Source organism: Dipodomys merriami, unplaced genomic scaffold (genome assembly GCF_024711535.1).
Source record: "Dipodomys merriami isolate MVZ:Mamm:240054 unplaced genomic scaffold, mDipMer1.0.p SCAF_6, whole genome shotgun sequence".
Taxonomy (NCBI): Eukaryota; Metazoa; Chordata; class Mammalia; order Rodentia; family Heteromyidae; genus Dipodomys; species Dipodomys merriami.
Genome location: NW_027206179.1, coordinates 69,285,925 through 69,311,557, shown reverse-complemented (window position 1 = coordinate 69,311,557; position 25,633 = coordinate 69,285,925). Strand labels below are relative to the sequence as shown.

The window sequence follows — 25,633 nt, the reverse complement described above, 5'->3', positions numbered from 1 at the left end:
TACCTATGCAGACTATTTCCACTGCCCTGAAAATCCTTCATGCTCCATGTATTCATTTCTCTCTTCTTCCCTTCCTCCTGTCCTCCCTCCCTCCCTCAGCCACTGACAATCCATAATCTTTTTTTACTGTCTCTAAAGTTTGCCTTTTCTGCAATATTAGCACTGGAATACTACAGCATATAGCCTTTTCAAGTGGGATTATTGTACTTAGATGTAAAAGGTGTAAGTTTTTTCCATGTCTTTTTTAGCTTTCATATCATAATTCTTCTTAGACCTGAGTCATATTTCATTTTGTGGATAGACCAAAGTTTATCCATCCACTTGTAGAAGGACATCTTTATTGCTTCCAAGGTTTGGTACTTAAGAATAAAGCTACTTAACCAACCCAGATGTCCCTCAGTAAATGAATGGATCAAGAATGTGTGTGTGTGTGTGTGTGTGTGTGTGTGTGTGTGTGTGTGTGTGTGTGTGTGTGTGTGTGTGTGTGTGTGTGTGAATGAATTCTATGCCTCCATCAGAAAGAATGACACCATTCCATTTGTTAGGAAATGGGAAGACTTGGAAAAAATTACATTAAGTGAAGTAAGCCAGGCCCAAAGAAACATAGATCCCATAATTTCCCTTATTTGCAATAACTAGTATACATCTAGGAATATCCTACAAGACAAGCAGAAAAGGTCAAAAGCTATGTGCATTTGACCATATAAGATGATGCTAAGCAAAATGAACCCCACAATATGGACACAAGAGGTTTTTTTTTTCTTTGTTGCTATTGTTTTTAATGTCCTATGTGATTTTTTTTGTTTCTTATGTACATTTTCCCCCCTATGGGATAAGCCCTGTTGTCACTGTAGTTGATTCTGGTGCCCTCAATCTTGTATATACATTTTTATAATTTGGGGAGGGGAAGGAGAATAACAAAATGCTGAAACAAGGATACAGGTTGACCCATTGCAACAATGAGACATACAAGACACCATGCTGAGATGAACTTTACAACTTGGTGGGGGAGGAGTTGGGGAGGTGGGGAGGGAAGGGATGGTAGGGGAAAAACAAAGGAGAAAGTAACAATGCTGGAAAGGAAAGGTACTCATTACCTTACTCATGTAACTGTAACCCCTCTGTACAGCATCTTTACAATAATTTTTTAAGAATAAAGCTACTTTAGAGATCCATGAATCTTTACTCATGGATACAAGTTCTTTTGAGGAAATATCATTGCTAGGCCATATGATCCAGAGATTGTTTAGCAGTTGGGCACCGGTGGCTCACACCTCTAATCCAAGCTACTCAGGAGTCAATCCTCTAATAAGTACTCAAGGGTATCACGTTGTTGTTCTGATTTGCATTTCTGTAATAAAATATACTTTCTTTCATATGTTTATATATTCTGAATATTTTACTTCTTGAGATGTCAAACACTGGCCCAGTTTTAAGTGGTTATTTTCTTAGAGTTAAGTTTTAAGAGTTCTTTATATATGTTGGCTAACATACCAGTCTTTTACAAGCATCTTCTCCATTTGTTTGTCCTGGTTTTTTTCCATTTTCTTGGCAGTATCTGTTGTGGAGATGAATATTTAGATTTCAATGATATTCACCTTATTCCAGAAAATCCTTATTTCAAGGACCGTGGCAGACTCTGTGAAGGCGGTGTAACTATTCTGAATTGGGCCCATTGAGAAGCCACATGTAGACACTGAGTGAGGAGTTTATGGTCTAGTAGAGTGACAGGTACAAATGCAAGCCACTATATTTATATTTAAACATTCATGTGGAAAGCTCATTGTATCCAATGATCCGGCTTGTAAAAGTAGCTCACCCACATGGTGGCTGCATTAACCCTCCCATGGCAGAAAATAGACACCCAAGAGACAAAAAGATCTTGTCAAGGCAAATTTCCTTGTTCACAGAAGGGTACATAGCCACTCTCCAGAGTCATGCAGGCACCGGTGAGCTGATAGTTTGCTGGGTTCAGGCCCACATTCTATTTGTGATTGGTTGGTAAGGTGATGGGGTGATTCAAGGAAACTAGAAAGTGCTCTAACCATCAATGAAAAGTTCCTAGTGGGGTGAGGGTAAGATCTCTCCTTTTTCCTTAGTGGGGGCTTGAACTCAGAGCCTGAGCACTGTCCCTTAGCTTTTACAGTAAAGGCAGATGTTCTACCACTTGAGCTGCAGCTCTACTCAGAGCTTTTTGGTGGTTAATTGGAGATAAGTCTCATGGACTTTCTTGCCTCCACTGGCTTTGAACTCCAATCCTCAGAGCTCAGATTCCTGAGTAGCTAGGATTACAAGCATGAGCCATAGGAGCTTGGCTAAGAGCAGTAGCTTCTCACAGAAGCTAGAGACCACGACATCAGAGACTGAGCCCCAATCCCAAACTGAGTAAGTCAAGTCAAGGATTTGATCTCATACGTTAAGAAGAAGAGCAACGTGGACAGAATTGCATGTCCCTAAGAGTCCCAAGAACTGTGAGACTAAGCCAGGTGGTACCTGCAAGCAGAAGAAGCAGGTGCTCAGCTACATCAACAGATGAGGCCAGCAGTGGATTCTGGGCCAATTAGGGACCTCAGAAGAGAGCACAGGCAGAGCAGGACACCTGGGGAGGGGTCCCCAGGACTCGTGACAGGCAACTAGTGTCTGAGGGAGCTCCCTAAGTCTTTCTTCCCTGCTCTGGTGGAGCATGGAGAAGGGGAAGGTGCAGAAGAGCAGGTTTGCTTTGCAGGAAAGAGCCAGGTGGTTTGGGGTGTCCTGTCTCAGAAAGTCAGGACTACAATTAGCATTTAGGCTGATTAGCTCTTACCCAAAATGCTTTGGGTCAAAAATGTCCTTTCAGGTTGGGGAAAGTATGTGGACATTACTGTCTGGACCTCCTTAATCTGAGGATCAATTCTGCACTAAGGAAACATTTTGGAGCATGTTGGATTTCAGCTGAGGGACACTCATCATGTATAAAGACATAAGAGCTATTAAAATGGGACTATCTGCTGCACTGGTGGCTCACACCTGTAATCCTAGCTATTCAGGAGGCTGAGATCTGAGGATCACTGTTCAAGCCAGCCTGGACAGAAAAGTCCATGAGCCTCTTACCTCCAAAAAAAACCACTCGGAAAACCAGAAGTGGAAGTGTGGCTCAAATGGTAGAGTGCTAGCCTTAAGCTGAAGAGCTGAGGGACACACCTAGGCCCAGAGTTCAAGCCCCAAAAGAGGGGGGGGAGTTTACCTGTTGGGAGGTGGCTCACACCTGTAATCCTAGCTACTTAGGAAGCTGAGGTTTGAAGATTGAGGTTTAAAGCTAGTCCATGCAGAAGAATCTGAGAAAATCTTGTCTCCATTTACCTAGCCAAAAAACAGAAGTAAAAGTGTGATTCAAGTGGTAGAGCGCCATCTTTGAGTAGCTAAACCAAAGGAAAATATGAGGCCCTGAATTCAAATTCCAATACTGGCACATACAAAAGGAGTGATGATTCCATGAAGAACATACTAAGTGTGTGGGGGTGAGTTACAGACTTGAGTAGACCTACATTAATTATCAAACAGGTATTTTTGTTAAGAATGGCTAGTTATGCCTGGGTACTGGTGGCTCAAGCCTATAATCCCAGCTACTCAGGAGGCTGAGATCTGAGAATCAAGGTTCTAAGCCAGACTGAACAGAAAGTCTGTAAGACTCTTCTCTTCAATTAACCATCAAAAAAGTCAGAAGTGGAGCTGTGACTAAAGTGGTAGAGCTCTAGCCTCAAGCAAAAAAGCTAAGCAAGAATACAAGGCCCTGAGTTCAAGCACCAGTACTAACACGTGCACGCGTGTGTGCGGACGCACACACACACACACACACACACACACACACACACACACACACACACTATTTGATTGTTATGCTGTGGTTTCATGTCTCCCTAAAGTGCCATAGCAGAAGAAATAAATACTACCTGGCAGAGAATTCATGAATGGTTTTTTTTTCCCAATGTCACAAATAAATGATTAGTTGAAGCTGTGTCATCTTCTAATTTAAGACCTACAGCTGCTGGTGAGTTAGAAGTAATGAAAGAAGTTATGGAATGAATAAACAAGGTAGAAAAAAGGTCTAGGAAGACAAGAAAAGAAAAACTAAGCATGTAGATTATTAATGCAGTGTTTCTTATATCCAAAACTTAGGTCTAAATAAAAAATTCATTGTCCTCATCAATTGACAAGTTGAATTCAAACCTCTCTCCACAACTACTTAATAATTTAAAATAGAGCTTGAAATACATCATTCAAGTCAGTTTTCATTCAGGCTCAAAACCAGACAACATAGAAAACACTCTCAAGTAAAAGATTAAGATTATTCAAAACTTCGATAAGTACTTGATTTTCTTCATACCTTATAAGTTTTCATTATTTTTGAATAGAGATAACTTAGTTTAGCATAGTATAAATATTAATTACTAGAAAGAGCTGCATGATTTTGACATGAAAAATTTGTTCAGCTCCAGTTTATTTTTGTGATCATTCAGATTTTCTCCTTGGCTGAGCACTGGTGGCTCCTACCTGTAATCTTAGCTACTCAGGAGGCAAGATCTGAGGATCTTTCTTCAAAGCCAGTTTGGACAGGAAAGTTCATGAGATTCTTATCTCCAATTAACCACTAAAAAGCTGGAAGTAGAAGTGCGGCTCAAGTGGCAGAGCACCAGTGTTGAGCAAAAAATGCTAAAGGACAGCATCCAAGTCCTAAGTTCAAGTCCCAGTACTGACACACACAAAGAACTATTTTTAAAATTCTCCTTAAATATTAGGGGGTTTTCTTTGTTTTGTGTTTTACTTAAAAAGAGGCTTGAGAAAAAAATATTGTTAAAGAGCCACTGTTATATTTCATTAAGTTTCTCTGGGTGAGCACATATACTACTCATAAAATTATAAATGCCCCATGTTAATTAGAAGTGATTGCTCATGGGTTTCCTCCAGCTTAGAATCTGCAGAAACTAGTCTCTGAAGTTTTTGCTACTCAAATAAGGTAAAAGTTTATTTGAGCAAGTTGTAATTTCACAAGACAGTCATGACTTAGAGTTTAAATGTGGCTGGAATGTTGGTTTTGTAAAAATGGTTTGGGCTTTTTCGTTTGAGTTGTTTAGACTCACAGAGAAGTGCAGGCCAGCGTTGGTTTCCCCAATCATTTAAAGTGTGGCCTGAACTGTTATGTCACTGGAGTAAAATTAGACATGCCTGTTGCTAATAGGAGGAGATGAAATGTGAGACAGGCCAAACAGCAAGAACCTTCGCTTGCAGGCTTATGGGGTGAAGCTCAGATTGTTCACCCTTTCAGCAATGGAAATGGCCCCAGCATTCTGTCCAGAACAGAGCTTAGGCCAATTGTAGCTTTCCTCAACACAGCGCTTGGCCACCATTCCAAGGTAAGTCATCAGTTTTACTTTGGATTGGATAGAAATAGATTTGTAATTTAGAAACCAAATCATGATAAGGTTTCTGGATGTATTTTTCTTCATCGATGGCATACTAGTTAATAAATTAAAACCAACGTTGGAGATATCATCTCTAAGCGATTCTATTTTAATTATGAACAGATGAAGTCGACTTCTCATCTCAACAGTTGTTTCCACCTTTAATTAGCTTAGCTGTGTATTTTAACACAGCATATATTTCTAACATTTTCAACTGGTACAATGCCATGTTATCTTTACTGTGTCCTAGGACATTCGATTGTTTATGGTAGTCAGTGTAGACCAAATCTAATTTCTTTAAGATAACCTTCTTCTAATTCTACCCGTAAGCTTCTGTGTCAGAATTAGGTTTGCTTCTGATGTTCATAGTTTTGTAAAGAGCCATGAAGGAGAGCAAAGTGGAAGTATTTTATAATTGAAAAACAGTAACAAACTATTATCCTGGCTTCCTCACAATTCTGTGTGTGTCGTGTGTGTGTGTGTGTGTGTGTGTGTGTGTGTGTGTGTGTGTGTGTGTGTGTGTGTATGTATGCTGCGGCTTGAACTCAGGATCTGGGCACTGTCCCTTAGCTTCTCCCTCATGATTCTTGGTGTGTGTGTGTGTGTGTGTGTACTGAGGCTTGAACTTAGGACCTACCTGGGCACTTTATGTTAGCTTTTGCACTCAAAGCTGGCATTCTACCAAGTGAGCCATACCCACTTTCAGTTTTTTTATGGCAAATTGGAGGTGTGAGTCTCATGAATTTTCCTGCCCTGGCTGGCTTTGAACCATGTTCCTCAGATCTCAGCCTCCTGAGTACCTAGGATTATAGGCACCCAAACTGTTTCTTATGATTCTTGAACTAAAAAAGTGATGTACATCTACCTTCCAAATATCGGGGGGGGGGAGAATAGATTTTGCTCAAAATATGTATCAAAAACTAAACAAAGTCAGGCCCTGGGGGCTCACACCTGTAATCCTAGCAACTCAGGAGTCTAAAATCTGAGGATCGCAGTTCAAAGCCCCTCAAGCAGGAAAGTCCATGAGACTACTGTCTCCAGTTAACTACCAACAAACTGGAAGTGGAGCTGTAGCTCAAGTGGTATAGTGCTATAATTATGGGGGGAAAAAGCCTAAGGGCAGTACCCAGTTCCATTGGAAAAGAGGAACAGCCCTCCATTTTTTTGGTGGGGACTCTCCTCCTATCCATGGCCTGCCATCATGGACCTTACAGCTTCTCAGCCACACCCACTATACCTGTGGACTCTTATTAGGAAGAGAAGCACTTTAGAGCCCTTTGGTTGTCCTGTTGTTTCAGAACCTGACTCCAGCTGCACCACATGTGTTGCTCTTTCCCCTTTCCTCTCAGTCTCAGCCTCCTCCTCATCTATCTAGATTCTGTGTGTGTGTGTGTGTGTGTGTGTGTGAGTCCTGAGTGTGAGCCCTGAGGTTTGAACTCAAGGCCTAGGCTCTGTCCCTTTGCTTTTGTGCTCAAGGTTGGAACCCTACCACTTGAACCACCACTCTACTTTTGGCTTTTTTGCTGGCTCATTGGAGAGGAGTCTCCACAGACTTCTCTGCCTGGGCTGGCTTTGAACTGCGATCCTCAGATCTCAGCCTCCTGAGCACCTAGGTTGACAGAGGCATGAGGCACTGATGCCTGACTTTTGTTGTCTTTTTTCTTCTCTAGGCTGACCACAGCACCAGATCATTTATATGGTATTTCCATGAGAACCACACAGTTCATCCCCACAGCATTGGCTTTTAAATTCCCATGTCAACTTTAATTTTTCAGTGTTATTCTGTAGAATTTCATAGGGGAAATTAGTTCAAGGGATAGCTTTGGTACTTTGTTGCTTTGCAATATCTCTAGCCATTTTCAAAATTCCCCAAGATGTGCCAGCATTGGTGGCATTTGAGGGTGAGGATAAAGGAGTCTGGTGAGGGGGCTGAGGAAGGGCTTGCCTGTACCCACAGGCTTCTGTGCTTCAGCTACAGTGGAAGGGAGCTATTTAGGACCAGATACTTACACATTTAAGACAGAAGAGCAATGGGGTCCTACTTCCTGTTTAGAATCAGCATGGCCGTTGCCATGGAGAAGAGATCAGGGTCAGTGGAAGAAGAATGGGAATGAACCTTTACACCAGCTTCACCTCCAGTACTATTTTAACTCTGTTCTTTGTGAGTCCTCAGTTTTAATTGGGAAGCAGCACTGTGGAGTCACTGGGAGAGCCATGTGCTAGCCTTAAGATCTGCATCAAGGATGGTGCTGGTGGCTTGCTCCTATAATTCTAGTTACCCAGGAGGCTGAGATCTAAGGATCCTGGTTTAAAGCCAGCCCCTGCAAAAACATTCAGAAGACTCTTCTCTCTAATTAACCAGCAAAAAGCTGGAAGTGGAGCAGTGGCTCAAGTGGAAGAGTGCTAGCCTTGAGCAAAAAAGCTCAGGAACAGTTCCCAGGCCTTGAGTTCAAGCCCTACAACTGGCACACACACACACACACACACACACACACACACACACACACACACACACACACACACACACACACACACAAGATCCTGCATCTGTGACTTCATTCCTATGTATCTAGCTTTCCTCATTTGTGAAGGGAGAAAGGCCTATCTAAAGTATTAGAAAGTTTCTGAGTTCTTAGGAAATAGGAACTACCCTGTCATCTTCAGTAAGATGTGGAAAGTGAGGGCAGACCTCAGAAAGAGAAAGATGGTAGAGCGCTAGCCTTAAGCTGAAGAGCTGAGGGATAGCGCTCAGGCCCAGAGTTCAGGCCCCAAGACCGGACCCAAAAATAATAATAATAATAATGTTTTGATCAAGTAGACTAATGGGGAATGAGACTAATCATGGTTTGCCTGAGAAATTTAGCTTTACAATCTGCTTCTTCTGGTTACTAAGAAGGCAGCATGGACCAAGCCCTAAAAGGGCAAGAGACACTAGGCAGGGGCTAGTGGTCCAGCTGGGAGCGTGTCAAGCCCCACCCACGCCCACAGTTGGCTGCTGAGAAGGGTGTGTGCATGCCAGTACACAAATAGAAAACTCCCTGGCATTCTGAGCAGTTGAGTGTCTCTGAGAGTAGACTTCAGAAGGAAAGAAAATCAAGTGACTGATGGGTCTTTACATGAAAACTTTCCTTTCATGAATATGTTAGATCTTAGTGAAAATGGCAGGCAATATTCTAAAAGGTCGATCTTGGGGGAACACACCAGAATACATTGGAATGTATATGTATGGGCAATTTGTGTGTGTGTGTGTGTGTGTGTGTGTGTGTGTGTGTGTGTGTGTGTGTGCTTGCATGCGCCTGTTCTGAGGCTTGAATGCAAGGCTTGGGTGCTGTCCCTGAACTTTTGTGCTAATGTTCTACCACTTGAGCCCAGTTCATGGTGGTTAACTGGACATAAGTAACATGGATTTTTCTACCCAGGCTGGCTTCAAACCATGAATCTCAGATCTCAGCCTTTTGAATAGCTAGGATTACAAGCATGAGCCATCAGTGTCCAGCTGGTCAATGTGTGTGTGTGTGTGTGTGTGTGTGTGTGTGTGTGTGTGCCCGCGCGCGCGCACGTGTGTACTGGTGCTATACGTTAGCTTTTTCGCTCAAGGCTGGCACTCAGCTACTTGAACCACAGCTCTACTTTCAGGGTTTTTTCTGGTGTTTAATTGGAGGTAAGAGTCTCATAGACTTTCCTATCTGGTCTGGTTTTGATCTATAGTCCTGAGAACTCAGCCTCCTAAGCAGCTAGGATTATAGGCATGAGCCATTAGCACCCAACAGGGGAGATATTTGAACATCATTTCAAGTCATCCTTTTGAATATCATAGAAAAGGTAAAGAAAGTTAAGTGACTATTAAACCTAAACCCTCTGAAACATTTTTAATAAAAAGAAAATCGCAGATATACATTGATGTTTACCTTAAGAATTTTTTCTTACTTTAACTTCCCTTAGACTCTTGCAACTGAAAGGCAGGTAGGCTTAGTTGACAAATTCAGTCAAGTAACTTTCTTTTCTTAGAGTTTGTTCTTAATTTTGTGTGAATTTGTGTGTGTGTGTGTGTGTGTGTGTGTGTGTGTATACTGGAGTTTGAACTGAAGGTCATATGATCTTGCTTAGCTTTATTATTCATGGCTGACACTCTACCACTTGAACCACACCTCCTCTTGAAGATAAGAGTATCAGATTTGGCTGCCTTGAGCTGACTTCAACCCTCCATCCTCTGATCTCAGCCTCCTGAGTAGCTAGGATTTTGAGGCATGAGCCACCAGTACTTGGCTTATGTGGATATTTTTCAGAGTTAATTTTTAGTTAAATAATGTTTTGATCGGGGCTGGGAAGATGGCTCAGTGGTAGAGCACTTGCCTTGCATGCATGGGTTCAATTCCTCAGCACCACATAAGCAGAAAAAAAAGCCAGAAGTGACGCTGTGGCTCAAATGGTAGAGCGCTCGCCTTCAGCTGAAGAGCTCAGGGACAGCGTCCAGGCCCAGAGTTCAAGCCCCATGACCTACCAAAAATAATTTTATCCTCTGGGCTCTGTTTAAGACTTCTAAATTGCCTTTGTAAATAAGTGTTATGTGCACACAAGAGAAATGGCCCTACACTCTACTTGAGGTGTCTAGTTAGGGAATCAGAGACCTCATTGTAACCAACACATTCACCCACTACTTCTTCCCCAGACTTCTCTGTCCTCCTTTTTCCACACAAATCCACTCCCAAGCCAAAATAACCAGCCACAGAATTCCCCATCATCCATGAGATTGCCTCTATTCCAAGTACAGGTGATTTCTGCTTCCACAGGAGGCAGATAAGCCCACTTCCAGACTACAGTAATGTGTTTAGAAAGCTTCCTTTCATGGTAGTCTTTTTTTTTTTTTCTGTGTCAGTATTTGGACTTAAACTCAGAGCCTGAGCACTGTACCTTAGCTTCCCCAACCTCTCAAGGCTGGTGCTCTTCCACTTGAACCACACCTCCACTTCCAGCTTTTTTGGTGGTTAGTTAATAAGCACTTAGAGATTAAGATTTTTAAAAAGACTCGAGGATTTTCCTACACCAGCTGGCTTTGAAACATGATTCTCAAATCTCAGCCTCTATAGCTAGAATTACTGTAAATCTGGCTTTCAAATGCTTTGACAATATTGGCTTTCTAAGTTTTAATAGTTCTTTTATTCTGTAAACAGAACAAAACAAAATCCATCTTGGGTGTATTACAGTTGTATACAGCTACATTTCTCTGCTTCATGGTGAAGCCAAACTACTCTGCTATTTTGATCAGCCATTTCTGTTTCTTGGATGTGTATGTATATTCATTGCTCAAAATGTATAGAAGAGTCAGGTGGCAGTAACTCATACCTGTAATTCTATCTACTCAAGAGGCTGACATCTGAAGGCTGCAGTTCAAAGCCAGTCAGCAGAAAAGTTTGTGAGACTCTTATCTCTAACCACCAAAAAGCTGGAAATGGAGCTGTGGTTCAATTAGTAGAGCAGTAGCCTTAAGCAAAAATGCTCAGGGACAGTGTTCAGGCCAAGTTCAAGCCCTAGGACAACAAAATAATCAATAAGCTAATTAGTTAATTAATTAATGGAAGGGCTAGGGTGATACCTGGCACATACAACTTTAGCACTACAATAATAATTAATAATTAATAACAATAATAATCATAAAATATGTAGATTTTTTTCCTCGGTTGAAATCATTTCTATTTTAGGAGTATATTAGCTTTTAGCTGTGTGCTAGTGGCTCACATCTATCATCCTAGCTAAGATCTGAGTATAGTGATTCAAAGCCAGCCTGAGCTGGCTATAAGACTGTAAGACTATAAGACTCTTGTATCCAACTAACCAGCAAAAAGCTGGAAGTGAAGGTGTGGTGCAAGTGGTAGAGTACCAGCTTTGAGCAAAAATGCCATCCAAGGGAAGAAGGCCCTGAGCTTCAATCCTGGTACTAGCACCACATTTAAAAAAGAGAAGAAGTACGTATGTCCTGTATTTGTAACAAATGTCTCTCTCAATGTATCTGCTGTTAAACTTTTCTTGTTGTGAATATACTTGGAGTCACACATTTACCTAGGAGCACATCCTTCCATTCCCCCACCCATTCTTTGTCATCCTAAATTCAGTGCTTATTCCCAGTGATAAGAGTTTTAGTGCCAACAGTGAGCCAGAAAAAAAAAATCCATTGAGAACTACTGCTATGATTCGGTGTGGAAGTAAGCTGCTTTGTGGACATTTCTAAGAAAGTATGAGTCAAATTCTCCGGTTCCTTCTCAGGCCTAGTGTCCTAGGCAGTTTTCATTCACAAGCACAACGGCTAACCGGCTTCCTCCTGCAAGCCACGCCCCCTGGGAGAGGACCGCCCACAAGTGTGGATTCCTCATTCCACTTTGCCTTACCCACTTGCTAGACCCTCTCCCCTCCTTTGTTCAGGTGCCTATTTTTCTGTTACTAGCTCTTCTCTCACTCTAATAGCACAAAGCTAAACCCCACTCCCCCTCTACTTACTTGTTCTATACATACTATTCCTTGCTGTGTGTAGGACCCGTGCCAGCCATGTTTCTATAGTCACATAGTTGTAACCAAATCCTTGTGTGCATCTCCAAGCCATCCTGACACACGATGATGGCTTGATGATAGTGGCTAGACAAGAAGAGATTGTTTTTTTCCTTCTCAGTATTTGGGCTCACCTGGTACTGTTGCCACACGCCTGTAAGCTATTCAGGAGGCTGAGATCTGAGGATTGTGATTCAAAGTCAGCCCAGGCAGGAAAGTCTGTGAGACTCTGATCTCCAATTAACTACCAATAAAAGCAGGACGTGGATATGTGGTTCAAGTGCCAGCCTTGAGCATAAAAGCTAAGGGACAACACCCAGGCCCTGGGTTCAAGTTTCAGTACCAGTACAAAAAACAAAAAACAAATTGAAAGAACAAGTCACAAGACCCTGTAGGTTTTCACTCAGGTAATGGGGCTCCAGCCTGCTTCCTATCTGAAATATTGCTTCACCTCTAATAATGATTTAATGAACGGCCCAGATTACTGAATGTTCCCCTTTTTACAAAAATCATATTGTTATTATAAATTTCAGGGAACCAAATGCTTTCTTAATGGGTTGAGCATATTTACAAACCATAGGATGTGTATTTGATTTAACGCGTACCACAGTGGACTTCTTTTTCTCCACTTCCCCATTCTCTAGCATCATCCCTGCACGACAGCTTCATTAATACTCATCAAATGCAACAGTGCATTCGATCACTCATTCAAAGATTTTTGTTAGGTAGCCTATAGTTTATCATGTGTACTTTGTGAAGGATAAAGGTGTGAGTAAAGTAGAATTTGCAACCAGCCCACCCACAAGCCAAGACAAAATTGTCTTCATGAATACTGGTGAAAGGAACTTTGAGGGCAGGCTTGTGCTAAAGCTCTTGAGTTGGAACAATTAGCTTGGGTTATTGGGAGCCAAGAGTGCCCCTCACAAGGTGTCCCCAGGGGTTGGCAGAGGGACCGTCAGGCAACAGTTTAGAACCCATGACAGGACAGCTCCCTCTACTGGCAGAAGGAGGGACAGGTTCTCACCCCAACCCTGTCTAGTAGATGTGTTTGGGGACTTCCAACTAGAAGATGAAAGTGTATTGTGTTAAGCCACTTAGCTTGTAACAATTTGTAAAGCTGTAGTAGGAGATTATAGGAATATATAGAAATAGGAACACACACGTTCCTAGAGTGCTTCGGCCATGGTTGATTGGTCCCAGTACTGTACAACAATGTGCTTGATTTAAATTCAGACCTTTGGATACCCTGTCCAGTGCCAATGCCCTCTCAATCAGTTATTCAATAGCCAGATAACTAGATCTTCCTCTTTCTTTTATCTTTCTCCCAGAATAGGAAAAAGGAAAGATATAGATAGACAGATAGATAGATTAGATAGAGTAAGAAATGGGTATCTCTAAGATATATATCTTATCTATTTCTCTTTCTATGTACACATCTTTCTCTACATATATTATTTTCTATTCCCTCTCTATATAAATATCTTTCTTCTCTCTCTCGGTCTCTTTTTCTATTATAGAAACACTAGAGTTTCCATCATTTCAATGATAGGAACTTTGAAATCAATGTAATAGGCTTCTTTGAGGATGGGGCACCTGAGATGCGCTATGAGAAAGAAAAGATGGAGCCAGCAGGTGGAATCAAAGCAAGCACAGGCCAGCTCCTACAGGGTGGCTTTTCATCATCCTACAGTTGATACAATACTGTGGATATTCTTAAACCATCAGGAAGTTTGAAAGCAAAGGGTGACAGAGGCTTCTTTGTATTTTACCCATTTGGGCTCTTGGGTAAACCATGCTTTCCTGTGGGAGATAGAGGGGCAGAGATGATGTCAGACCTTTCCATAGTAAGATGAGAGTTTGGGTGACTTAAAATTGTCCAGTATCAATAAACTGTGCAGCAGTTTTGGGCTCAGAAACTGTGCATGGAACATAATGTCAATAGGAGTTGCTGGGTGCCAGTGGCTCATGCCTGTCATCCTAGCTACTCAGGAGGCTGAGATCTGAGGATTGCAGTTTGAAGCCAGCCTGGGCAGGAAAGTCCATGAGACTTTTAAACTATTACACTGTTAAACTTTTTTTAAGTGAGAAGTGGTATTATGGCTCAAGTGGTAGAGTGGTAGCCTTGAACAAAACAAGCTCAGGGGCAGAGTCTAGCCCCTGAGTTCAAGCGCTAAGACCAGCACAAAAAAAGGAAAACAAAAACTTGCTGAGATGGGTTTAAGGGAAAATAGAACAATCCAAGATGGAGCTAGAGACTCCAGCTTAAGCAGTTCAGTAGTTGCAGTGGACTCTCCAATATAGGAAGATTGAATAAGCAAGGGAAGGAACATTGCACATGAGGTGCAGGATAATGTAAGCAGCTAGGTCTGAGCATCTGAAAATACTACGTGATGGCAATGCATAAGCACATGCTTTCATTAAATTCAAAGCAATCCGGATGCTGGTGGCTCACAGCTATAATTCTAGCTTCTCAAGAGGCTGAGATTTGAAGCTCTCAGTTCAAAACCAGCCTGGGCAGGAAAGTCCATGAAACCCTTAGCTCTCATTAACAACAAAAAGCCAGAATTCAAGTGGTATCATGCCAGCCTTGAGCAAAAAAGCCAAGAGAGATCTAAAGCAACTAAATTCAAGCCCCAGGACTGGCACAAAAAAAGAGTAATTATGCACAATACACACACATATATGTATATCCATACATTTATATACATGCATAGATACACATGTGCATCTATGCATGTACCATACATATGTGCATACACCTGTGTGTTATACATGTGTACCTACCTATACATATATATGTATGTGTGCATTTATGTAGGCACATATATAATTTTGTGTATGCATATGTGTAGAAATATAAATATATGTGTATATGCACACTATATATATATAATATATATGTATGTGTATGCATTTGATTTTCCTCCTACTCAATCTTAAGACAGGTAACTTGATGCTTTAATTTAAAATTCAAACATGCAGAACTTTAAAAGCTATGCACATTCATGTGTGCATAATTTTTATGCAAATTTGCAATTATGACCACTGAATTTCCAATGAATTTGTCATATATAAAAGATTTTAGAAATTATCTTCCTGTAATAAAAATCTAGTGATATACTTCATATTAAGCCTTTTTTCTCTTTTCTTTCTTCCTTTCTCTTTCTTTCTTTCCTTCTTTTCTTCCTTCCTTCCTTCCATCCTTTATTCTTGTGCCATTACTGGGTCTTGAACTCAGGGCCTGAGTGCTGCCCTGTCTCTAGCACTTGAGCCACAGCTCCACTTCTAGCTTTTTGCCAGTATATTGTGGAAAAGAGTTGGCTGGACATTTCCTTCCTGGGCTGGCTTTGAACTGCAATCCTCAGATCTCAACCTCCTGTATAGCTAGGATTACAGGTGTGAGTCACCTAGTGCCCAGCTTTGTTGTTTCTTAAAGTTTGGAAGAAACTTAAAAAAATATTTTTTAAGCTTTGGAAATGTATGCATGGGGTAAATTTCCTGTCCACCCTGTCTCCTCCCTGCTCTCTGCCTGCCCCTGACAGATGGTGAGAGAACAGTATCTGACAGCCACGGAGGGCACCCTCATAGAGAGGCCGGAGAACCAGTGCATCTACAACATCGGCATTTATGGCTGGAGAAAGCGCTTCCTCTACCTCTTCGTTCTTCTCCTACTCATCATCTTCATTGTGAATTTTGCCCTTACAATTTGGATCCTTAAAGTGATGTGGTTCTCTCCAGTAAGTATGATTTTTTTTTCCTCCTCTTGGTCTGCTCTCAGTCACCACATCTGCATGACAGTAATAGATTTCTTTTCTTTTCTTTTGGTGCCCCATCCTAGGGCTTGAACTCAGGACCTGGGTGTTGTCCCGGTGCTATGTTGTTCAAGACTAATGCTTTCCCACTTGAGCCACAGCTCCACTTCTCACTTTCTTTTTTCTTTTTTTTTTTGGTAATGGGAGATAAGAGTCTCATAGACTATTCTGCCTGGGTTAACTTCAAACTGTGACCCTCAAATATCAGCTTCCTGAATAGCTAGGATTACAGGCATGAGCCACTAGCACCTGGCTGGATGTTTATTTTAATGTACTAACTCATTATCTTCCTGACTCTGCTTCCTGAATGCTAGGATTAGAGGCATGTGCCACCACAGTTGGCCTACAATCAAGAATTTTGTGGGGTGAGGGAAGACAGGGGCTTGAACTCAGAGCCTGGGTGTTCTTTCTTAGCTTTTTCACTCAAGGCTGCCATTTGAGACACAACTTCATTCCTGGCTTTTTTTCTGGATAACTGGAGTCAAAAATTTCTCAAATTTATCTGCCAAGACTGGCTCTGAACCACCATCTCCAGATCTCAGCCTCCTGAGTAGCTAGAATTACAGGGGTGAGCCACCAGCACCGGCAGAATGGGGGTTTTTCTAACATTCACCATTGAATAATCGTATGACACAGCAATACCATTTCTGGGTATTGATTCCAAAGAATGGAAATCTTTTTTTTTTTGCTATTGTTATTGTTTATGTCCCTTCTTGAAATACATGCATTCCAAGGAATTACTGTAACCATAATGGAAATTTCTGCAGAGATTTGATTATGGAATGGTACAATTAAGTATTTCATTGGACATCTGCAGAGAATGATAACATTATGATCATGGACCAAATAGCATGTAATTGTATACCTAGATTCTATATAACAGACACATGGTGAGGCATTGGGAAGGCTCTAGGGAAAACCCATACATTTCCAAATTAGCAGAGTCTAACATGACTTTCTCTGCTTTGAACCCCAGCAGTATAGAAATGACACACTAATTATTTAACTTCCTCTTCTTAATTTCATCATGCTTGAATATTTCCTTGTAGAAAATAATAAAGCTAACCATGAATGTTATTCAACAAAATCAAAGGTGAGCCACAGATGCCAGGCTGGCCTTGCACATTTTTTAATTTGTTTGTGGTTTTTGTTGTTTTTGTACCAGTACTGGGGCTTGAAGTTAGAGCCTGGATGTTGTCCTTTAGCTTCTTTGCTCAAGGCTGGCATCCTATACCACTTGTGCAAAGGAGTTGCCATTCGGCAAAGCAGTTTATGACGATAGTGCATCTTGATCAATGTTCCCCTTTTCAACATACTCATCCATCTCACCCAACCCACCCTTTCCCTCCCTTTCCTTAATTTTTAGGTTTGCCATTTCACAAAGCTTTTATGTATGCATACAATGCATCTAGTTCTGCATCACCCCTTCCACATTTCACCCACCTTCCACCTATACCTTCCCTTAGTTTTCTCAATTCGGTGGTATAGATAATGAATTCTCGACTGCATTCTTCCCTCTTCTCCCCTTCATCATTCTGCCCCTCTCCCCTTGGCCCTACCCTCTCTCTTGCAAGTGCCATTTCCTGGTACTTATCTTGTTGGGCTTTGACTTAGTCTTTCTAAGGAATTATACTATTTAAGCTCATTCATTGTGACTGCTTGCGCACCATCTGGTGTTTCTACTTATAGATTTATAGGCATATTCCAGCTACCACAAATGAGGGAAACCTCTGTTTCTTTGGGTCTGGCTTACTTCACTTAATATAATTTTTTCCAAGCCTTTCCATTTCCTTTTGAAGGGTAAAATATCACTCATCCTGAAGCATCTCTAATTTTTAATGAGAGAATTTTTTGGAAAACTTTTACTGTTACTGATATTTGCTTACACATAAAGTTCTCTAGTACAGTTAATGGCTGTAACTTTAGCAAGTTAGGACTAATGGTTCTAAACTAACACTGTTGACCTTGAAATTTTAATTTGAGGAACATTTTTATTTGGGAAAAATGAATAGAAAGAAGCAGAATTATAGTAATATTACTGAATATTATAATTAGGTGTGTAATTCTATTAAATACTTTGGTGGGGAGGAGAATCTTATTGTCATTTAATATAGTAATGAAATGAAATAGATATAGATACCATTGCCCTCTGAGAAGGTCAAAAACACCAGGTTCAGCTGGCAGCTCACACCTGAAATCCTAGCTACTCAGGAGGATGAAATCTGAAGATCAAGATTTGAAGCCAGCCTAGGCAGGAAAGTCTGTGAGCCTTTTATCTTCAATTAACCACCAAAAAGCTGGAAGTAGCTCAAGTGGTAGAGCACAAGCCTTGAGCAAAAAAGCTAAAGAACAGTGCCCAGACTTGGACTTCAAACCTCAGGACTGGCACCAAAAATAAAAACAAAAACTCCAAGCTAATTTATCCTCCAAAACAAGCTGAATTATTCCTGGTTTGGTTTTGTTTTTCTTTTGGTTTGGTTTTTTTTTTTTTTTTTTTGCACAAAGTAACAGTTAAATATGTTCCACAGAGGACTGTCCCCTTAAGAATCTTGTTCTGATGAGAAAGTGAAGCCTTAGCAGACAGTGTCTGCAGACTTTTCCTTGGATAAATGTATTGTCATTAAGTACTTGGTGATCATTCATGTGTAGCTGGAGAAAATGGTATGAGATGGCATCTCAATGACTTTTTTCCCACCCTCTGATTAAATAATCTTTTGATGCGGATTTGAAAACCTCAACCAGAAAAAATAAAAAAGAAAGAAAGAAAGAAAACAGATATGCAAGTACTGCAGACTCTCTGACGGATGTACCCCAGTCATGGAAGGCCATTGCAGTATCTTCTTTATAGTGACACTTGCTAAAATCTCCCTTAATCCTTTATAAACTCTCAAATCTGGAGGAAAATAATGTTTAAACTCCGTATGAAAACTGGAATATAAAGCCAAATGTGTTGGGGGCACACTTGTAATCCCACCACTGGGGAGAATGAGGGAGGATCATGAGGTCCAAGCCAGCCTGGGCTACTATGATGGGGACAGCCAGAAAAGCTGGGAGAGGGGAGGATAGAGGAAGGAAGGGAGGAGAGGGAAAGGCAGGGAGAGTGAAAGAGAAGAAAGGAGAAAGGAAGGAGAAAGAAGAAGGAAGGAAGGAAGGAAGAGAGGGAGGGAGGGAAAAGAAGTACAAATACAATATTGCATATTGACCATTATAATCTAGACCATTTATAAACACAATTTAATGATAATCCTTTAAATTGCCTTTATATTGCTAAACAGTCTTGCTTTTAAATATCTTGACTTTCTTTTTAAAACTCTGCCTAGTTTAGGTCAGTGGCAGGCAGAATTCTAAGACTCCACCCTCTGGGGGTTGTATCTTAAAGCCTTGCTTTCTGACAACAGAAGCTGAAAGGGATAGGAAGTCCTCCTCCAATTAAGTTACAATTACATCATGAAGAAGTTTTGCACATGTAAATACAACCGACCAGGGGTTCCAGAAGATAACACTGGCTGGACAATGGATTATATTCAGGGAAAGAAAGACCTTAAAATAGAGATTCAGCTAAGCTATGCTGAGAGAAGCCTTATTTACTGAAATAAGAAATGTGCCCTGTCTAAGTTGTTTTATTTTGCTCATTTGGTGCCCACTATAGAAAAAGAATTCAAGATTAGCACGTTTGCAAAGAAATGTTTAATTCTTCTTCTCATAGATACTGCCAACACAAACAACAACAATATTATTTTTTAAAAAAAGAACAAATGGAGGGACAAAAGGTGAACAAATGCAGCAGAGGTACTCACTAGACACTATGTTGAAAACAAATTATCCAATTTGTGGGTGAGGACGGAGAGAAAAAGTGGGAGAGAGTGAGGGAAAGGGTAACCTTGTCCAAAAAGAAATGTACTCTTTATCTGACTTATGTAACTGTAACCCCTTTGTACATCACCTTTATAGTAACAATAAAAAAAATAAAAAGAGTAAATACCCTCAAGGAAATCTTTTTTTAAAAAAAATTGTAAAAAATATCTAAATGAGTTTACCTAGAAATCTATATTTTTGATGATCTATTAGTAGGGAAATATTTGAAGTGTTGACCTTTAGATTGTTGGATGCTGGTAGGTTTGAAATAATTGGGGAAAGAGCAAGAAACTGACAGTATTTTAGTCTGATATGATGGTGTGTATTTCAACCACTGGCTAGCTGGGTAAGACTCAAGGATTTATTATATTATTATTATTATTATTACTAGTCCTGGGGCTTGAACTCAGGGCCTAGGTACTGTTCCTGAGATTCTTTTGCTCAGGGCTAGCACTCTACCACTTCAGCCATAGCACCACTTCCAGCTTTTTCTGTGTATGTGGTGCTCATGCATGCAAAGCAAGCACTCTACCACTGAGCCACATTCCCAGCCATCACGGAATCTTTAAGGTCACAGAGAAATGTGAGTTTCAGCTGATGTTCTAATTCAGGGTCATCTATAGTTTAAACTCTAGCCAAGAAACAGCAGCGTAACTCCTGTGCATGATCTAATTTCTTCGGCTGTGCCAGTAGCAATATTTTGGACAGCTGAGGCCATCTGAGCTGAGACATCTTGGCCCTACCCAGAGAGAGGGGAAGGAAGAGAAAAGGAGTTTTGAAGAGCTCATACAGTTAGCAACTGCATCACACACATAGCAATGGCAGACTTACTAGCAGGTGGGTTGGACAGGATTACGCTATATAAGATTAGTTAATAAAAAGGAAGGGTGGCGTGTAAAGTGCTGGAATTATATTCCTCTATGTCAGTCCTGGCTATGTGCTGAACATGAGACAATCAAACTTAGCACGATCCTTCCTATGAAAATACATGCTAGAATGTTGAGTATTATACATCTCAGTTTTGTATGACAAAGTAGGACTTTTAATTCTCTTTTACTTAAAAAGTATCCTACATCTGTAATTATATGAAAAATAGAAATAGGCTGCCTACCATATTTTTAGTGAGTTCAACAGTAGCTTTTTGTGGGGAGGGGGGCGGTGTGGGGCAAAGGGCAGTGCTAGGACTTGAATTCAAGGTCTTAGGGGCTGGGAAGGTGGCCCAGTGGTAGAGTGCTTGCCTTGCATGCATGAAGCCCTGGGTTTGATTTCAGCACCACGTAAGCAGAGAAAGCCAGAAGTGGCACTGTGGCTTAAGTGGTAGAGCGCTAGCCTTGAGCTGAAGAGCTGAGAGGCAGCGCCCAGGCCCAGAGTTCAGGCCCCATGACCAGCAAACACACACACACACACACACACACACACACACACACACACACACACACACACACATACACACACACACACAAACCCTCAAGGTCTTAGCCCTGTGCCATAGTTTTTTCCACACAAAGCTGGTACTCTATCGCTTGAGCATCTTCTAGCTTTTTAGTGGTTAATTAGAGATAAGAGTCTCAGGGAATTTCCTGCCAGGACTGGTTTGAATCTTGATCCTCAGATCTCAGCCTCCTGAGTAGCTGGGATTACAGGATGAGCCACCAGCTCCTGGTTAATTTGCATATTTCAAGATACTTTTGTTCATCACCTGGTTATCCTCCCTTCATCCTTGAGAGCCAACACCAGCGGAAGCCTCTGCCTCCTGTGGCAGTGGTTGTCTTCCATTGAAGACTGCTAACTAATAGCATTGATTAGAAAAGACACATGATCGACACACCTACCTCGCAAAGCAATAATGTAGGGAGGGAAGGTCACTGGATACAATCTGGCAGAAACTGAGAAGCAGATTCTGATTTCTTCCTTGACTCCGTTAGCAATGTTTTGCCATTGGTCTGATGAATGGGTATGTACTGGAGGTGAGAACCAGCTCATCCCCCCCTTCTCTGCCCCTCCCCTCCCCCTGCCCTCCCATTCTCTTCAACCAATGCCAGTGCCAAAGCCCAGATTCTGTCAGCGTTCACATCTGACACGTGCACCTTATACTTCCACCTCTCCTTGCCATTTACTTCTCAAACACATAGAAGCTATGATCATAAGAAAAAAATATGACACCATGGCATCGTTAACCAGTATCTTGGCACTTTTTCCAAATTATTTATGTCTTTCTAAAAGGTATTACATTCTATCAGTGCTCACCTGTCTAAAACTCAAATTGAAATCTTTGATTTATATGTGACTCAGAATGGGATAGAAAATGAGGTCACAGACAATAGAATCATGAAGTGGCTTATTCCACTGTCTTTTAAAGAAGACAAAGTAATAATAATATTTTTTTAAAAAACTGAGTGTGGCTGGGGGGTAGGTGACTCATGCCTGTAGTACTATCTTTTTGAGAGGCTGAGGTCTGAGGAGCATGGTTCAAAGCCAACCAGGGTGAGAAAGCCCATGAGATTTTTCCCCCTGGTCCTGGGGCTTGAACTCTTGGCGTGGGCACTGTTTTTGAGCTTCTTGGGCTCAGGGCTAGCACTCAATCACTTGAGCCACAGTGCCACTTCTGGCTTTTTTGTGTGAGTCATTTATTGGAGATTAGAGTCTTATGGACTTTCTTGCCTGGGCTGGCTTTGAATTGGGATCCTCAGATCTCAACCTCCTGAGTAACTAGGATTACAGGCCTGAGCCACCGTTGGTTTCCATGAGATTCTTATCTTCAATTAATTACCAAAAGGCCAGGAGGTGTGGCTCAAGTGGTAGAGTATCAGCCTGGATTGAAAAGCAAGTGAGAACCAAAGCCCTGAGTTCAAGCCCTGGGGGGGAGGGGAAGAAAGAAAGGGAGAGAGGGGGGGAGGAAGAAAGAAAGAAAGGAAAGAAGGAAAGAAAAAAGAAAGAAAGAAAAAGAAAGAAAGAAAGAAAGAAAGAAAGAAAGAAAGAAAGAAAGAAAGAAAGAAAGAAAGAAAGAAAGGAAGAAAGGAAGGAAGGAAGAAAGAAAGGAAGGAAGGAAGGAAGAAAGGAAGGAAGGAAGGAAGGAAGGAAGGAGGAGGAGGAGGAGGAGGAGGAGGAGGAGGAGGAGGAGGAGGAGGAGGAGGAGGAGGAGAAAGAAGAAGATGAAGAAGGAGAAGAAGAAGAAGAAGAAGAAGAAGAAGAAGAAGAAGAAGAAGAAGAAGAAGAAGAAGAAGAAGAAGAAGAAGAAGAAGAAGAAGAAGAAGAAGAAGAAAAGAAGAAGGAAGGAGAGAGAGGGGGAGGAGGGAGGGAAAGAGAAAGTAGGGAAGGAGAGGGGGAGGAAAAAGGGAGGGGAGGGAGAAGGTGGGAGATGGAATGGTAATCAGAAGGAGAGGAGAAGGGGAGAGGAGGGAAGAGATGAGGTGAGGTGTCTGTGAGTGTGTGTGTCTGTGTGTGTGTTTGTGTGTGTGTGAGACAGAGAGAGAAAGAAATCAGAGAGGAAGAGAAGAGAGGGAGAGGAGAGGAGCTACTTCATGTTCATGTGTACTAGTAAAATAGGTCCTATGATTTTAATTTTTCTCCTCACAATTGTGCTTTCAACTTCTCCTTTTATTGGAACTTTTCTCTGGGAGTGATTAAACCTCTCTGACAGGGCAATGCTGTGAGTCAGGTCAGCCACAAGTGTCCCTCCACCCACCCACCCACCCCCACCCCCAGGAGGGGGAGGATAACCACCAGCTTCATCTAAACTCCTCCCATTCTGTTCTAGCCACAAGAGCTGAGAGCCTTTAGAACACAGTAGGACACTGTCCAAAAAGAAATGGACCTAATGCCTGTCTTCTGTACCTGTAACCACTCCTGACATCACCTTTACAATAATTTTTTTTAAATTAAATCACAGTCTGCCTGACACAGGTAAATATATACTCTCTCCTCTCCATCTCCAGAGATACAATGCTTTTTATGTCTTAAATTGAAGGCATTGGGCTTTTTGTCTCACCAATCAGAATGAAGATAATATTTTATAGTTATACACCAACCTCATCTTTTTAAGTTTCATTCCTTTTTTTTTTCTTTTAAGAGTTATTTTAGTGAACGGAAAGAATGTTAGCTGAGGAATCAGCATGAGTCAGAATCTTGGCTTTAATTAGGATCATATTTAATCTGTTATGCTCAGATTCTACACACATGTGTGTGTTCACACACAAATAGAAAAACAAGAACTGCTTAAGACTGCAATTGGCCCTCCTATCTGCAGGGATGTGTGTGTGTGTGTGTGTGTGTGTGTGTGTGTGTGCGTGCGTGTGCGTGTGCGCACGCACGCATGTGTGCGCAATCAAAACATAAAAGATTAAACACTGGGGCTTGAAATCAAGGCCTCTTGCTCTTATTTTGCTTTTTTGCTCAAGATTGACACTCTACCACTTGCACCATACCTCTATTTCCAGCTTTTTGCTGGTTAATTTGAGATAAAAGTCTCCCAGATTTGGGGCTGGGAAGGTGGCTCAGTGGTAGAGCGCTTACCTTGCATGCCTGAGGCCCTGGGTTCGATTCCTCAGCACCACATAAGCAAAAAGAAAAAAGCCGGAAGTGGTGCTGTGGCTCAAGTGGTAGAGCGTTAGCCTTGATCTGAAGAGCTGAGGGACAGTGCCAAGGCCCAGAGTTCAGGCCCCACAACTGGACCCCCCCCCAAAAAAAAGAAAGAAAAAAGTCTCCCAGATTTGTCCACCCAGGCTGGCTTTGAATCTCAGTCCTCAGATCTCAGCCTCTTGAGTTGCTAGGATTACAGGTGTCAGTTACCAGTTCCCAGCTTGTCTATTTGTGGAGTTCAGTGAGTGTGGCTGAGGAAGAGGAGGGCAGAGAAGCATACTTTTTGAAGAAGGATGAAACCCAACATTAAGTGTTGCTGAGAATGAGAAAGGAATAAAGCTGAAAATGCCTGCAATATTTGACACAGGTCACCACTGGTAGCCTCCTGAGTTTTATCTGCTGTCTAGTCGCCCTTCTGGCTATCCAGGCCGGGAGATCAGTGCCTTGAACACAGCTTTCCATCCTCCTTAGATGCTTCTCATTTACAAGTCTCTGGTACAAATATACTACATCATGGTCACAGTGAATTTAGAAGGTACACTGAAAATTTTAAAGAGATAATTATGATCTTTTTTAGGGAGGTGGCAAAACTATTCTATATCCTAATTGCATTTGTGGTTGCAAAAAGTATACTTGTGTTAAAACTTACAGAATAGTGTATCTGACAGGAATCTACTTTAGTATATCTTTATATTAAAATGTCAGAATTAGGGCCGGTAACATGAGGCTCATGACTGTAATCCCGCTAGCTACTCAGGAGGTTAGGACCTGAAGGATTACAATTCAAGGCCAGCCAGAACCGAAAATTCCAGCTCCAAAATACCAGCAGAAAGGGACCAAGGGTGTGACTCAAGTGGCAGAGCACCAAGGCAGCAAGCTTGAGGCCCTTGGTCCAAATCTCTATACCTCACAAGGAAGTTTTTAAACATACTAATAGCAAGGTTCTGTTTTCATTGATGTGGTCCTGGGGCCTTGAATGTTTATTGCAAAGTGATTCAATGTTGTATTCCTAAATACTATTTGTAATTACAAGATTTTTTGAATTGAATATTGAATAAAAAATACCGAAGTTTCAAATAAAACATTTAGGAAAAATAAAAAAAACATGGAGGTAAATCTGTAGACAGGTATGTGTGAATTAAGTTAATACTAAGAGGAATAAAAAAGAAAACAATGAATTTCACATTGTTTTATGTTTTTCCCAGACAGGAATGGGTCACTTACATGTAAGAAGTGATGGACTTCGCTTAGAAGGAGAATCTGAATTTTTATTCCCATTGTATGCCAAAGAAATACACTCCAGAGTGGTAAGAAAACAATGAGAGATTTAAATAATGTGTGCTTTATGAAAAACAAACCATGTTTAAGCATTGATGATTAGTATTATTCAGAGGATATTTTTAGAGAACA

General features: G+C 41.3%; 1 protein-coding gene across 1 annotated transcript in view; it reads left to right on the top strand.

The window, feature by feature from the left end:
• Positions 1-5,220: 5,220 nt before the first annotated feature.
• The window catches only part of Sgcg (sarcoglycan gamma), a 42,429-nt gene continuing 22,016 nt past the window's right edge, over positions 5,221-25,633 (top strand). The window contains exons 1-3 of the mRNA XM_070003114.1: positions 5,221-5,390; positions 15,521-15,715; positions 25,429-25,530. Of these exons, the coding sequence (XP_069859215.1) occupies positions 15,521-15,715; positions 25,429-25,530 (297 nt within the window). The 5' untranslated portion in view covers positions 5,221-5,390. The remainder of the gene's footprint in view (positions 5,391-15,520; positions 15,716-25,428; positions 25,531-25,633) is intronic.